The sequence below is a fragment of the Penicillium roqueforti genome (genome assembly GCF_015533775.1).
Source record: "Penicillium roqueforti strain LCP96 04111 chromosome Unknown scaffold_21, whole genome shotgun sequence".
Classification (NCBI taxonomy): Eukaryota; Fungi; Ascomycota; class Eurotiomycetes; order Eurotiales; family Aspergillaceae; genus Penicillium; species Penicillium roqueforti.
In genome coordinates, this window is record NW_024067585.1 from 388,638 (window position 1) to 402,802 (window position 14,165).

Genomic DNA, 14,165 nt, shown 5'->3' on the forward strand with positions numbered 1-14,165 from the left:
CATAGCTAATTTGGCGTCGAATGCATTTGGACAAGGCGTTTGACTGGTAGATCTGATAGTGAAGCAAGCATCCAAACGGATTGTGAAGGTGTATCGTAAAAGAAACAGAGAAAATGGGATAAAAACCGTATATCAATGGCTGGCCTTAAGCCGCCAACAATACAATGATGCCTATACTATGTCTATGAGCCTATGTCAAGTACACTTATGCAAATTAGAATAATTATTGATTCGAACAAAAAAAACATAGACTCTATGTGCAGCAACCAGTGCTCACATAATAACAAGAAGGGTTTTACAAACAGTAAAACCATGCACCATCACTCCAAAGTCCATTTTAGAGTTGACAACGCCGTTGCCTGAGTATGAACCAGGCTAGGATGACCTAGAGAAATTGAAACGTAATAACACAAACATGTAAATTCGCAGTAGAACCTTTGGACGTCAAACTACGTCCACTCAGGCTCTGCGAGTGTTGGGCGGCGGCGACGAGGAATGATTGAAGGCCGCCGACTCAGGCTTGGAGTCTTGTTGTCTTCCTCACGCAGTAAGTCAACGTGACTCAGTCTATTAGAGAGGGGCCGTGTTGACCTGGGCCTGCTAGCGACCGCAGAGCTTCCATTGGCGACAGATCCAAGAACTGGATTGCTGCCATCCCGACTGCCAGGTCTCATGACCAGAGAAGAAACGCTGAGAGAGTTGCGCGGGTGTCGGGGAGTATCCCGACCTTCCAGGTATCCCCTTGACTGGCCGCGGTTGGCTGAGGGTGTGGATGGGGTAGAGGTTGCCGAGAATAAGATTGGAGGGGTAGTGCATGTGCTTTGTCGTCGGGCTGTCGGTCTGCGTTTGCTGACGCCATACGCTTCGCTGGATCGAACCAGCTTGCCTGCCATATCCCTTACGAGGACTGCGGGGTCGTTTTCCATGTTCCGAATAGCGTCGAGAAGACCATAGGTTGCGAGTAGCCCACCTTGCTCTTCATTTGAATCGCAAATACTGGCTATTATGCGCAAAAGGTTGAGTCGGACGGCAGCTTTGGCGTGATGCAGCTTCTGCCTCAGTCTCTGGAAGATATCAGGCCGCGCAAAAGTGGATGCGACAGGAGGACTGAGCCGAAGAAGCTTTTGCAGAGGTTCGAGAGTGTTTTCGAATGCGTTAGCTTTGGAAAGCTTCAAACATTCCGCAATGGCACCAGTAAATGTAATGGGGCCCTCAAACGTATCACTCTCAAATATGCCATCCAAGAGATGCTCTTCAACCTTGGCGGTTTCTTCTTGAAGCCTAATTATTATTCATTGTCAGCTTTGGGACCAGTCACGCTTTCAGAACGGGAGACAAACCATGTAAAAATAGCATCCAAGGCAGTGACTTGCCAATATGGATCCAAGAGCAAAGAGATGTAGAAGCCCAGGCCCTTGTTGCGCCATAGCTCCCTACGGCCAACTTTTCCAGATTGTGCCATGTCGCAGAGAATTGGTAGGGCAAACTCTTTTAGCGGCCGCTCTGTAAGTACGATCTTTTGCAGAAGCGGGACAATGCCGTTCAGTGCAGCATCTTCTTGCCTAGACTTGTTTAGGCGGCACATATTGTAGATGGTGTTGAGGATCTGGTTCGAGAGCTCGCGGAAATGCGATTTTCTCAGATTTGATCGAAGCAGATCGGTCAAGACATCGATGGCGTTGGAATTCTGGAGCGAATCTAGAGTAGTTGAAAGCATCGACAGGTTTTTGATGAATTTCAACATCGTAATCTGATGGACTGGGCTCATTCGTCTCAATTCTTTCAAGACCCCTTGAATCAATTGTTAGCATAGAACGTTGCAAGGGTTGTTAGGCGGATGATTCTTACTGTGCAAGACTGTTCGTTCAGAAACCATCTCCTTAACATGATTCTCGGCCTGCGAGAATATGAAGAAGATATTAGCAATACGACCCTCGATAACTTCTGTCAACTCCCCATCTTCATCGAGAGCACGACTGAGAACAAGAGACAGGGGATCAAGGACGGAGTTGCGGGATAGGATTCTACAGAAATCGTTCTTGGGAGTGGAGCCCTAAAGAAAATGGTTAGATCCGAGGAGATGCAAAGTGCAATGAAGGCGAAGTACTTACTTGCAGCTCAAAGACACTCCAGATTCCGTTCACACCAATCAAGACTAGTTCACGTTCATCTTCATAATCATCCTCGAGGAACTCGACCAGGACATTCAAACCTCCAGCACTGACGAACATCTGGAGAGTCAAGGTAGAAGTCTGGTACATCTGCTGCACGAAAGCCGCAGCCTCGAGGCGAATTTCGCGGGGGTACTTCTTGGATGCAAACTCATTGATGATAGGGATTCCACCGACGAAGCAAAGGTTTTCCTGGACCTCATAGTCATCGTAGATGATCGCGTTGACAACCCTCAACAGACAGAGGACAATATCACGCCGGCGAGTAGTGTCAAGAATCTCGAGAATTGGCAGCATGCCGTGAGCACTGATGATGATGTTTTTAGTCTCTGGGAGGTCACAGAAAATTGTGAACAATTGATCAGAAATCTCTGCAAGAACCTCTTCGTCTTGGGATGTTTTGAGAGAGTCCACAAGACCCTCAACTTGGTTGCGAAGACGTGCGTATTTATCGCGCGCAATATTTTCTTCGAGGTCGACCTCATCAAAGCCTTCTTCTAATTGCGCAAAGGGGTCATCTTCGTCTTCTTGATCTCCTAGCCAAGAGTTGGACAGCTTCGAGTTGAGCATCAATGTACTTTGATCTGAACCATCGTCGCTCTCTGTCAGATCAAGGGTAGCTTGGTCGGCTCCAAGAATATCAGAGAAGTCCTCATCGTTCTCATTCTCAGCAAACCTCTGGATCTCAATGGTAGAGCGGTCGCGCTTCACAGAAAGCTGTTTGCGCAGCTGGGGATGCTGACCACCAAAATCGTCATCTACTTGGTTGTATCCTATGTTTTCATGAATGGGTGATGATGGATCATCCTCGGAGTCCTGGAAAATGTTAGAATAATACGGTGAACTTATAGTCTTGCCGGAGACTGTACCTGATAAACACCCAGCTTTCGATCGAGTACATCCTCATTGGCCATAATGAGATCTGAATAATCATCGACAGAGTTCTCTTTATAGAGATTGGTCGCACGAGGAGGCGGACGAGTGCGTCTCGGCATCGGATTTTGGGAGAGGATTGGGACATTTTGCAGTGCAGAAATAGGGACATTGGATCCGGGCTGGTAGACCGCAGGGCTTTGAGACTTGGAAGGCTCTACTACATTATGTTTGATGGGATATGGGCGAATTGTCTGCAAGTCGTCGTCCGAGAAGCCTGAGTTATCCTCAAAGGGGTCAGAACTATCATCCGATTTGAGTATGGTCCCATCGAGTGAAGCAAAAGCTTTAAGTCTCTCAGAAGAGAGCATGCCACCGAAGTTATCATGTGGCCGTAGATGCGGCAACTTGAGTGCGCTAGGAGAGATTGCAGTAGCAAAGTCATCGTCCCAATTGTCATCCCCTGCTGAGACAGGTGAGCGAAAGCGATCCGTGGGTTTCATAGAGGTTGGCGATGGCAGGGTGTCGACCAATGGGTTATTCCGGGTAGATGGCAGGCCTGAAGTACTGGGGTGGTCTGGTCTCTGCTTCTTCTTTGAAGTCCCCGCTTCGGGGGACCGCAAAGCCTCGTTCCATTCTTGGACACTCTTGACGGCTTCTTCATATTCTGTGGACTTTTTGGGGATCACAGATTCGGTTCTGCGCGCATTTACAATCCAAGGATGTTTAAGCAACTTTCTTGCTGAGACTCGAAGGTTGGGGTCTTTCTGGAAACATTGCATAAGGAAGTCTTTCACAGCCTAGATAAAAGTCAGTCTTGCATGCATATGTTGAAACGATCGATAAAGACGTACCGGCGAGGCACCCTGCGAAAATGGAGGGTGATCATCGTTTACAATACGAAATAGTGCTGGCATAGGCTGCATGTTATGATACGGGGGTTTCCCCTCGAGTAGCTCGATGACAGTGCATCCTAAACTCCAGATATCGGAAGCTGTTGTTGCGCCTGAAAGCTCGATTACCTCAGGGGCCATCCAGTACGGTGTACCAACCACGCTTGATTCACTCAAGCCCGTGGTCCGACTCGCCACACCAAAATCTGCAAGCTTGACGAGTCCTTCTTTTGTGGTTAGAATGTTTGCACCCTTGATGTCTCGGTGAATAACACCCTGTTCATGCAAGTAGAGTAAACCATGAAGAACCTGGGACATATAAAGACCCACAAGGTTCTCGGGGAAACGACCAAAGTTCTTCGCGATGGAATGCAACGAGCCATTTTCGCAATATCTATAAGACATTAATTCTATGTTCCCTTGAATTTGACCCGGGAGAGACATACTCGAGAATGATATTCAGAGTTTCGACGGATTTCACAAATCCATGGTACTTCACAATGTTCGGGTGCTGCAAGAATCTATATCAGTACGGTGTTTGTTGACATAGCTTGACGGGGTTGTCTCACATCGAGATTTTTGAGAAGATCGATTTCAAGCTGTTGCGTCGCATGTTAGCAGATCAGACGAACTCCGAGAACGATTAGATCCCATACCATGATAACGCGCAATTCACTCTTGGGAAGGTCTGTCAACTTGATTTGCTTGACAGCGACAGTCTCCCCAGTATTCCAATTCAACGCGCGATACACGGAGCCGAAAGCTCCTTTGCCTAAGCAGTCTCCCAATTGCTAGCATCAACACCCAATGTCAGCATCTGCCCAATCCATATTTTGCGGGGAAACAGGGCACCATATTCATACGTAGTCCTTGAGCTCTGCAACATCTTTTGCCGACGACTTCAAAACTTTATCATCCTTCGGTTTCTCTTCTCGCTTCGTAGGACTCGTTCCGACTCGTGTCAATCGCGGCTTTATCGGGGTTCCGGGGGTTCTCGAGGATGGGGTGAGGGGGCGAGGCTGCTGCCCTTCGCTCCCTTCGCCGGGCCGAGCGACCATGATGCAGCAAGCTAGGATCAAATGTATCCTAGTATGTGTTCGAGTTGGCTGTCGGTCTCACGATGTGGTTTGATGGAGGGGGTGGGGTGAAAGCTGAGGAAGGAGGCAACCTTAGAAGAGCTGATCGCAACGGTCTCAGAGGTCATGTCCACAGGATCTGGCAAACATAATTGGCAATTAGTCCGAGTCTATCAAGGCACAAACAAGCATCACAAGAGACGTTCGCGTGCGGTCGTTGTGGGGAAAGTCTCACCAAGTGCACATTACAGCACTTCAGCTCTCACGCCCTAGAGAGCTGTTTCCACGACAAGTCGAGGTGCATGTAAGGTCTTCAGATGGTAGCAATTACCATGCAGAATTCTGAAGAATAGCGACCTAGTAGAGGTGACAATAGAATGTGAAAGAGGGTTGTTCGCAAAGAATCGTTGTTGTTTTGAACTTTCGTTCTCCACCCGCCGCATCATGCAGGCTGTGCTGGACAATCGCCGATCAGCCCTGCCATACCATTTTGGTAGATTTTTATTATTTGACCAAAAGGATCACAATATCTTGATGTATAGCTGTACTTTACTAAGAGGAATGAGAGGTAGAAAATGAAATAACGCTTGTTGTTGCTGTGGGGTTATTTACCGCTATAGATCGGGGAAATCCAATCTGATCTATACAGGGTATCATTTTTGGGCACGGAGAAGGCGCATTACATCTGAAACAAGGTACAAACTACCAGCAATAACAAGAGGACCCCCTTGAGACTGCTCACTAGCCCACCGAAGGGCAGGCAGTAAATCTCCTTCGAAGCTCTGGACTTGGCCAATATTTTGGATAGCTTCGATGGAGGAGGCAAGCTCTTTGGCGTTAGTTGGTCGGACCCAGGGCATCCCGTCCACGGGACCAAATTCGGCGGTGGCGACTCGGTCTCCGGGCCGGATAATCGAACCAAAAACCCCAGCTAGATCCTTTCCACTTGACGCGGCAACAACCCAAGTCACAGGTTGGCCTTGAAAACGCATTTTGCGGTCCACATACTTGCCGAGAACTTCGGCAGATTGAGCATTGTGGGCACCATCAAGCAGGATAGGCTCTGCACGGCCAATCAAAGGTTGGAGGTCAATTTTTTGCAAACGGCCTGGCCATGTTACGTCGGCCAGATATGGAAGCAACGAGAATGCATCCATCTCAGGTCGTAGTTGAGAAAGGGCAAGACGAAGTGCGGACACTGCGCAACACATGTTTTCTTGTTGGTGAGGCTCTAGATCAAGCTTCTGGAAGTAAGATGCAAGTGCCGGAATTTGTTCGGAAACCGTTGCGGGAGAGACAAACAAGGAATCAATACCCAGTTCTCGAATGCGTGCCCTCACAGTTTCAATCACTTCCGGACTGTTTGTATTGTCTACCACACAAGGGACTCCAGGCTTGAGGATTCCCGCCTTCTCACGGGCAATCTCCCTAATTGTTGTTCCAAGGAAAGCCTGGTGGTCCACCCCTATCTTTGTAATGACCGAGACGAGAACATTATTCAAGATATTTGTTGCATCCAGGCGGCCTCCCATACCCACCTCAACCACACCGACTTCGACCCGTTCATGGTTGAATATCTCGAACGCCGTTGCGGTCAACAACTCGAATTCGGAGGCACCGATGCCTAGGGTTTGATCTCGTAGTCTGACTTGGTCTTCAATCTGTCGGAAAAGGGATTCTTTGACCACTTTCTCTCCAATTGTAATACAGTCCCACCGATCAATTAAATGCGGGGAGGTGAAGCGGCCACAACGCACTCCGCCGGTGGACAGCAAATGGGAAAGGTAGGCACTGATAGATCCTTTCCCGTTGGTTCCAGCAATGTGAATGGCCTTCCATGAGAGCGTAGTCTGCTGAAGCAGACTCGCGACCCGACTCAATCCCAACTCAATCATTCCTCCAAGTGTGACGTGATAGGAATTTCGAGGTCAATTGTCGAGGTCAATTGTCGAGGTCAATTGTCGAGGTCAATTCATTATCGCCCGAAGGATTAGGGAGCGACAAGATGATTCAGGATTTCAATGCTTCATTGTCAATAAGTAAAGCAGAGCCCGAATGCGCGTAGCCCACCTTCCAAAGTCGGAGCTTAATCGGAGGAATAACCCCACGTGACATTCTCATTCGCATACTTCCGATATGATGCTCTCCGTTCTTTACTGACAATGGGAGAAGTTTTTATAATATCCACCCATTTACCAGTTAACTCAATCAAGGGCATTTATACTTATTGATTGTCAATCGAGACATTGCACGAATAGGCTATTGAAAGATGTCTAGACAAGTCACACGTGACCTAGCCATTCTAGCCATCACAACCTCAGGCATTCACAACTCTAAAAATCCAATCGATCTCTCCCGTCTCCATCTCCCATCTCCACCGTTATCGCATGTCGCGTCCTAATTCCATAATTGCCTTTTCGGTCTTTATTTGTCCTTATTTATTAAACCTCTTTGTTTACCTGCCTTTCTTTCTGCCCCAAAAGTAAAATGGGTATCCCGTAAGTCATCCATTCCTCACGTGGGCGCGCGAAGCTATCGCATGCGCCACTGTTTCGAGGCATAATGTTGACTTGATCTACAGTATGTGGCGTGAGCCTCCCAAGTCCGAAGCATTCAAGTCCACATCAGAAAAGGACACTTCTGCTACTGCACGCTCATCGATTCGCCGAGCACCGTCGCGAAACACTAGCTCCCGCGTGCGCCGTGCCGATATCCTGGCTTCGTTTCATTCACAGATCATTGATGAGCTCCGACGCGGCGCCGTGGAACCTAGACGTGTGCCGCGCTTTTCTTTCATTGCGCCGAACGGGAATGTCGACAATGCAGTGGCTGTGGAACCGGCCGATCGTGTGGCCCTCAGCAGCTGGGCTCGGTCGGAAGCCGCAAGTACAAACCGACAGACAGATACAACAGTAGCCAATCAGCTGTTCAGAAATCATCGCGATCAAGCCTTGGCCGAGCTTTTCGGTCGCATGGACGGTCAGCCCGGTAACACCAATGCCGGTCCTTCATTGACTCCCAACTTCGCTCCCGCTATCGCATACCACACCAGCGCTTCGTCGACTCCTTCGGACAGCGGCCTTCGTCTCCCCCCTATGCGTGAGAGATACAACAGTGATCGCACCTCTAATACCTCATTCCCACCCGAGATCCCTGAATACCGGTCTAACAATACACAAACCCGGCCAAACCGAGACCCCGTCGTAGACGGGCTTGGGGATCGCCAACGCAGTCCCAGTCCAGACGAAGAGCGGGAAAGCGTTGTGTGGGAGACTTTACTCTCAACCATTGCACCCGATGAGACTCTTCCATCAACTAATACTTCTTTCACTTCAACTTCTGCTGCCGTTCCAGATATTTCGCGCAACCCTCGTCCTCGCAGCTCTGTCAACTTGACGCAGCCGATGACCGCGGAAGCTGCTCGTACTCACTTCGGACTTGACCCTTATCCTGACCAACTCAATCCTTGCGACTTCTCTTCCGATGATGAGGAACCTCCCTCTACTCTCCAGGAATTCATTGGACGACGACGGGCAGGCCGTTATCCTGATCAGCATTCGACTATGAGCAACCATCCTCCTGTTCCTATCCCTACAATCATCCCTGCAAGCGTTCTTGCTCTCTCTGACGCGCGCCGCCAAAATTCCTCTCTCTCCGATCGTCACCAGAACGATGACCTCCACCACATGCAGGTCATCCTGGACCGACTTGCTCGTCGTGAGGATATTCCCGACGACTGGTGGGCTGCGGCTGGCCTCGCACGCACTCTCGACCGTGGTTCCAGTGCGAGCATGGACTCCACTGACACCGAGGGCGCATCCCGAACCAACCGCGACAATTGAACACTGCTAGTCATGTGGTGATGCTGAATGATACGAGATTTGATATTGGCGATATTGGAAATGGGCGTTTTCCGGCGGATCTCACGGGTTTTTAATTTGAATATCGGCGTTGACAGGTCCTTTCGAGGCTGCTTTGTAATCTTACATTTTCCGGTTTCCTTGTCGATTATTGGACAAACGGACACGAACGGCCACCTCGGGGGTCTTTTCAATATTATCTGTCCTCAACTTTTCCCTTCTGTAACTTTTTATATCTTCGGGGATTCTGATTCTTCCACTGTCCAGACATAAATAGAACATATTTACTTTCGGTGCCTGCCAAGTCCAGTGACGTATATCTCTCGGAGTACAGCAGTCCCCACTTGGAGAGCCCCGCCAATATGTGAGGTCGGGGGAAATTATGCTTAGTCCAACAACTCAAAGAGGCAAATAACATACAAAGTAGTTAGATCCAGTGTCAAAAATTGCCTTGTACACTGATCTGCAACACTCAAGCGTACTACAACACGTTGCTCAAACCAATTCAGGGCGTTCCTTCCCTCGGATATTTCTTATCATACACATTTGATCCCAGCGTGACCACTAGCCAACTATGGATCAACAGGTAGACCGACTGGTCAACAAGACCTGGGGTGAGTAGATCCAAGAACAAGCACAAGCTCGAATTACTCCTGCTATCCCACCCCACCATCAACGCTACAACCACGTCCAACTAACAACCCATCCCAGCAAAACTCTGCTCAACAGCAGACGACGCGCGCCTAATGATCGCCATCAGCGGGATTCCAGGATCTGGCAAGACAGGTCTAGCAACGATGATGGCAGCGCGGATTAACAAAATCTACGCCTCGGAAAACCCCACAATGCCAACACCAATAGCCATCGCCCTCCCAATGGACGGGTACCACCTGACACGCGCACAGCTAGCCGCCATGCCGGACCCGGTGAATGCGGCAGCACGACGAGGTGCGGCGTTTACTTTCGACGGCAAGAAATTCCTCGAGCTTGTGCAGGCTCTGCGAGAGCCGCTTACGGGCCGGACGGGAAGTCTCTATGCGCCGAGCTTTGACCATGCTATTAAGGATCCGGTTGATGGGGATATTGCCATCCCGGCGAGTTGTCGAGTGCTGTTTTTTGAGGGGAATTATCTTAGCTTGGATCAGGAGCCGTGGAAAACGGCTGCTTCGTTGATGGATGAGCTTTGGTTTGTGGATGTTGATTTTGAGGTTGCGAGGAAGAGGTTGGTGGTTAGGCATGTTAAGGCGGGGATTGCGAGGGATGAGGTTGAGGCGGATAAGAGGGCTAGAGAGAATGACTTGGTTAATGGGAGGGAGATTGTGGATCATAGGTTGCCGGTGCAGGAGGTTGTTTCTAGTATTTTTGATCCTGTTTGGGAGAAATGGGCAATGTGATCTTGACGAAGGCTATGATGTACAGAGTTATTACTATGTTGATTTGAGTATCCTTGTGTTATTAGGAATTCAAAACACGTCCAGCGACTATATCCTTGGCATAGGAAATAGCTCGGACGGATTCTGTGAATTTGTGAAGGACAAAAAGTCCGATAGAAAGATGATAGCAAAGTGGGTTTTAAAGTCGTACTAGACTTTCTCATAGAGACATACTCGGTCCCTACGATGTATACATATCGATATGCTCTACAGATTGCATATTTTGAAGTAGTAGTAACACACTAGCTGTTTCGCGAGATCGATATCCACCCATCTTGGTCTATAGTTATCGAGATACTAGCTCTATAACCCCCAGCACTAGCGTAAGTGAAACCCTTCTTAACTCGACGTTTAGATACTGATGGATCCCGGCTTCTCCTATCATGACGCCGATTTGACTATGTGGTTTCTAGCCCATGGAGCAAACCCTAACCAGCGATGTGGTAAAGATCGCACCACACTGTCTACCGCTTTTCAAGTTGCCAGCTTCGAGATCATTCAGAAGCTTCTTGAACACGGTGTCGATGTATTCCAAGGCCAGGTGCTGCATTATGCGGCAAGACGCCGATTGGATGATCGACTCCAAGTTCTCGATTTCCTCCTTGAGAAAGGTCTACCGATCAACAACATCATGTTTCTGTACTCCGATGACTATTACGCCAATATGTTTGACGGTATTGGTACTCCGCTTCATTATGCGGCTGATGCGGGTCTACTTGACCTGTCAAATATCTGGTTGAGAGAGGAGCGTCAGCAAGAATCCGAGATCCCGCAGGACGAATCGCTCTCAACTGGGCCGAATTCAACAACCACAAGGCCGTAACTGATTTTTTCGTCCATTGTCTGTTGAGAATGACCAACATCTCGTTGCACAATTTACAGATGAACCTGGGCGCCACTTTACCCTTAATGGAGGAATTCATGGCAAAAAACGACTACTACTTCGTTAACATTTAGTTACATGATTTTTCGGGGTTTCTTGAACTCGTTATAGTTGAATAGTCCGATATATGTTCATTCTACTATGACAGCCGATCGTCTGACACACAGGCGCACTGGTTATCCGGATATATGTTGTAGTATATCATCATCCGCAGTACACTCCCGCAAAAGGAACATCATCAAGGCGGCAAAATGACATCCTCATCTTATCACCACCTCCCATCATCGACCAGAGATCGAAGAGGGTATATATCCAACATTTCATCTACCCCGGAAATTTGTCATACTGATCCACAATCGGGCATGCTTCAAGAACCTTTACACATCGAAGCTCTTTATCGGAATAATCCAGGCTTCCATCTTCAAGGGTCTCGATTGGTGCACCTTTCAGCGTTTGCAGAGATTCTTCATTGATAATCATGCACATTCGCCATTTGGTCCAACCGTCACGCATGCCTTGAGTGTCCACCCAGGCCTCAAATAAGCACGAATTGCTTCGAGAGACGCCCCGTTAAATTGCGCCGGATTTTGCAAGATGGTCGACCGCTGTTTGGCCCAGATTTCATTAGGCTCATTTGGTGGATATTCTTTGGTTTCTTGGAAGAATTCTTGCTTGAAACAGGCCTCAATAAACCGAATAGCGTCTGGAAATAGAGTATCTGAATCAGCGGAGTAGGTAGTGCGATATATGACAAATCCCCAGTCTGGGTAAGTGCCGAGGTTATCTCGGAGCTCGTCCATGTTGAATTAATTGTTTTAATCGCGATTGCGTAGAATTTGAGTTGGTGGTTGAGGAGGAAAGAGATGAGGAAGGGAAAGAAAGTCTGGAGTCTTCTGCCAAATTGTCGTTACAGCTCCCCAACCACGAACCCACATCACCAGGCTTGGGACCTGCTAGATCTGTTACATGGTTGGCTTCGTGGCACTCGATATGTGTCTAGCTTGGACAGCGAACCACACAGGCCAGGAGAAAATGATCCGTCTGTATCAAGCATGAAAAAATAACTATATCTATCCTATATTCCGGCACTTTATCCTAGCTGCAGACATTATAGATTGTACTCAGAGTGGTGTGCACGAGCAAGAGAGAGAATAGATCACTGGCGTATGGAACTCAGGATCGAGAACCTGGAACCGTCCCTATGGGGATCAGCTGTCGAAGTCCATATACCAAAAGTAAAAAGGGTACAGGTCAGACATGTGAAAAGAATTAGTTCGATGAACAAGCACAGCGACTACTTTAATTAAGAGAAAGAGTCCAAACGCAAACAGCGTGTCTTACCCCACAAAGAAATGGCAAAAAAGGACATTCCCATCCAGTGCCTGGGGTTATACTCCCAGGTCGCCACTTAGGGGATAGTAATGCTGAAGTAACCCCAACCAGCTTTACCCTAAGATCTAGTCGTCCCCACCTGCAGGCACACATTGTCGGACCTCCAGGGCGCGCGTATCGATCTCGCGCGCTCCAGCGGGTCCAGACCGGTACCAGCAAGGTGGGCAATTAGGGGAGCATAATTGGAACATTTATGACCGTGCACTGGGTGGGTCGAACGCTGGCAGCTAGGACCTAAACTAGCATTGAAAACGCATGTCAACACACTCAGCCACTGGGGGAATGTCGGTTAGGGGGAAGGTGTTGCTATGAAATATATAGGAACAAACACTTCCTAAAGGGGAAGGTGGGTCCGCTCCACCACATTGCTTATCACGTGATGATGTCTGAATGTACTATGAAGAATGAATCCTTGTAATATACATCGTTTAATCCAAAAAGGTATAGACCTACACATAATGAAATCGTGGAATGGTAAAGCGAAGTGGCCGCTCTACTTTTCACTTCTCCCTCACTTGACCTTTTCTCCTTCTCTCACTTGACCTTTTCTCCTTCTTCTCGCCTTCTCATCTTCTGTTGGGTGCCCGAACTTTCAACTTTTAGGACGAGTCCGGTATCCTCCTCATAACCGGCGAGGCGTCCTTTCCACGCCCTTGGTGCGGCCTTATTGATCATCCTGGGCCTTTTCCTCATTCAGAGATACCTCCCTCGCGCGTATCAATACCCTTTCATACACCTCTTAGTCTTCGACTGAAGGGAAGCGAGAACCGGTGAACAAGGATGGGAACCGTCTCAACACCTCTTACTTTATATATGCCTCGAGTGCATAAAGCAGATACCTGGAAGTTCCTGCGCAACTTAGACAGCGTTGGTCTGAACTTGAACCTGAACCTGAAAATCGTCGAATACCTTCAAGAACACCTCACCATGGTTTCTCTCCTGATCTACCAGCTTTTTACCCCGAGCTATTGACCTCTGGGGATCCCCGGTGTACCAGAAGCTTAACCCACACTTCGAAGCCCCCGGCTATAATGAATAAGGTCCTTCGATCTAAGAATGACTTTCTGACTGATTACCAAGAAGCTTCCATGAGACAGAGCTGGTTTTTTCCTCGGGACCACACATCGGTTTTCTTCGCCTATTGTCGAAAATATTATGCACACAATGATCTTGACTGTTTCGACCAGTCATATATCTAGTATCGGCGTTGATGGATGCTAGTATTTTCGCGATTATTGAGTTTATGGATTTAAGGCTGGCTTCAATCAATGTGAGGGAGCATATTACATAGCTTACATAAGCTCTAGGTGGTTACACCGAGAGCGTACAGTCATGTTTCATGAGTATTTGCACCCCAGTACTTCGGGGGGGGGGGGCCTATTTTCTGCCGGAAAAACTTCGTACTCACTCCCAGCCAGTCGCACTATGCGGGTGGCTCCTATAATAATAGGAATAGGCAGGCGGTATTCACAGAGCGGTCAATGGTAGAGGTACCGGGGTACAAATACTCATGCAACGCCACTGTAGACAACATCAATAACAAGCATCTTTACCACCACCAAGCTTTTTCCATAACAGATTGGT

At 48.4% G+C, this 14,165-nt stretch overlaps 6 protein-coding genes across 6 annotated transcripts; 3 read left to right on the forward strand and 3 right to left on the reverse strand.

The window, feature by feature from the left end:
• Nucleotides 1-449: 449 nt before the first annotated feature.
• LCP9604111_7227 (serine/threonine-protein kinase) lies at nucleotides 450-4,995 on the reverse strand (the record flags this gene model as incomplete). Its single annotated transcript, XM_039075236.1, has 10 exons — nucleotides 450-1,281; nucleotides 1,341-1,791; nucleotides 1,849-2,053; nucleotides 2,112-2,987; nucleotides 3,041-3,844; nucleotides 3,899-4,331; nucleotides 4,384-4,448; nucleotides 4,507-4,536; nucleotides 4,594-4,728; nucleotides 4,801-4,995. The coding sequence occupies 10 exons, from the start codon at nucleotides 4,993-4,995 to the stop codon at nucleotides 450-452; spliced, it is 4,026 nt and encodes a 1,341-aa protein (XP_038926925.1).
• Nucleotides 4,996-5,666: 671 nt separating this feature from the next.
• On the reverse strand, nucleotides 5,667-6,908 carry LCP9604111_7228 (dihydrofolate synthase; the record flags this gene model as incomplete). The annotated part of the gene is made up of 1 exon (XM_039075237.1): nucleotides 5,667-6,908. One exon carries the CDS (start codon nucleotides 6,906-6,908, stop codon nucleotides 5,667-5,669), a length of 1,242 nt encoding a protein of 413 aa, XP_038926926.1.
• A 592-nt stretch (nucleotides 6,909-7,500) lies between these two features.
• Nucleotides 7,501-8,855, forward strand: LCP9604111_7229 (uncharacterized protein; the record flags this gene model as incomplete). The annotated part of the gene is made up of 2 exons (XM_039075238.1): nucleotides 7,501-7,511; nucleotides 7,595-8,855. 2 exons carry the CDS (start codon nucleotides 7,501-7,503, stop codon nucleotides 8,853-8,855), a joined length of 1,272 nt encoding a protein of 423 aa, XP_038926927.1.
• A 592-nt stretch (nucleotides 8,856-9,447) lies between these two features.
• LCP9604111_7230 (kinase-related protein) lies at nucleotides 9,448-10,267 on the forward strand (the record flags this gene model as incomplete). The annotated part of the gene is made up of 2 exons (XM_039075240.1): nucleotides 9,448-9,487; nucleotides 9,585-10,267. 2 exons carry the CDS (start codon nucleotides 9,448-9,450, stop codon nucleotides 10,265-10,267), a joined length of 723 nt encoding a protein of 240 aa, XP_038926928.1.
• A 400-nt stretch (nucleotides 10,268-10,667) lies between these two features.
• On the forward strand, nucleotides 10,668-11,129 carry LCP9604111_7231 (ankyrin repeat domain-containing protein; the record flags this gene model as incomplete). Its single annotated transcript, XM_039075241.1, has 1 exon — nucleotides 10,668-11,129. One exon carries the CDS (start codon nucleotides 10,668-10,670, stop codon nucleotides 11,127-11,129), a length of 462 nt encoding a protein of 153 aa, XP_038926929.1.
• Nucleotides 11,130-11,665: 536 nt separating this feature from the next.
• Nucleotides 11,666-11,989, reverse strand: LCP9604111_7232 (uncharacterized protein; the record flags this gene model as incomplete). The annotated part of the gene is made up of 1 exon (XM_039075242.1): nucleotides 11,666-11,989. The coding sequence occupies one exon, from the start codon at nucleotides 11,987-11,989 to the stop codon at nucleotides 11,666-11,668; it is 324 nt and encodes a 107-aa protein (XP_038926930.1).
• Nucleotides 11,990-14,165: the final 2,176 nt, after the last annotated feature.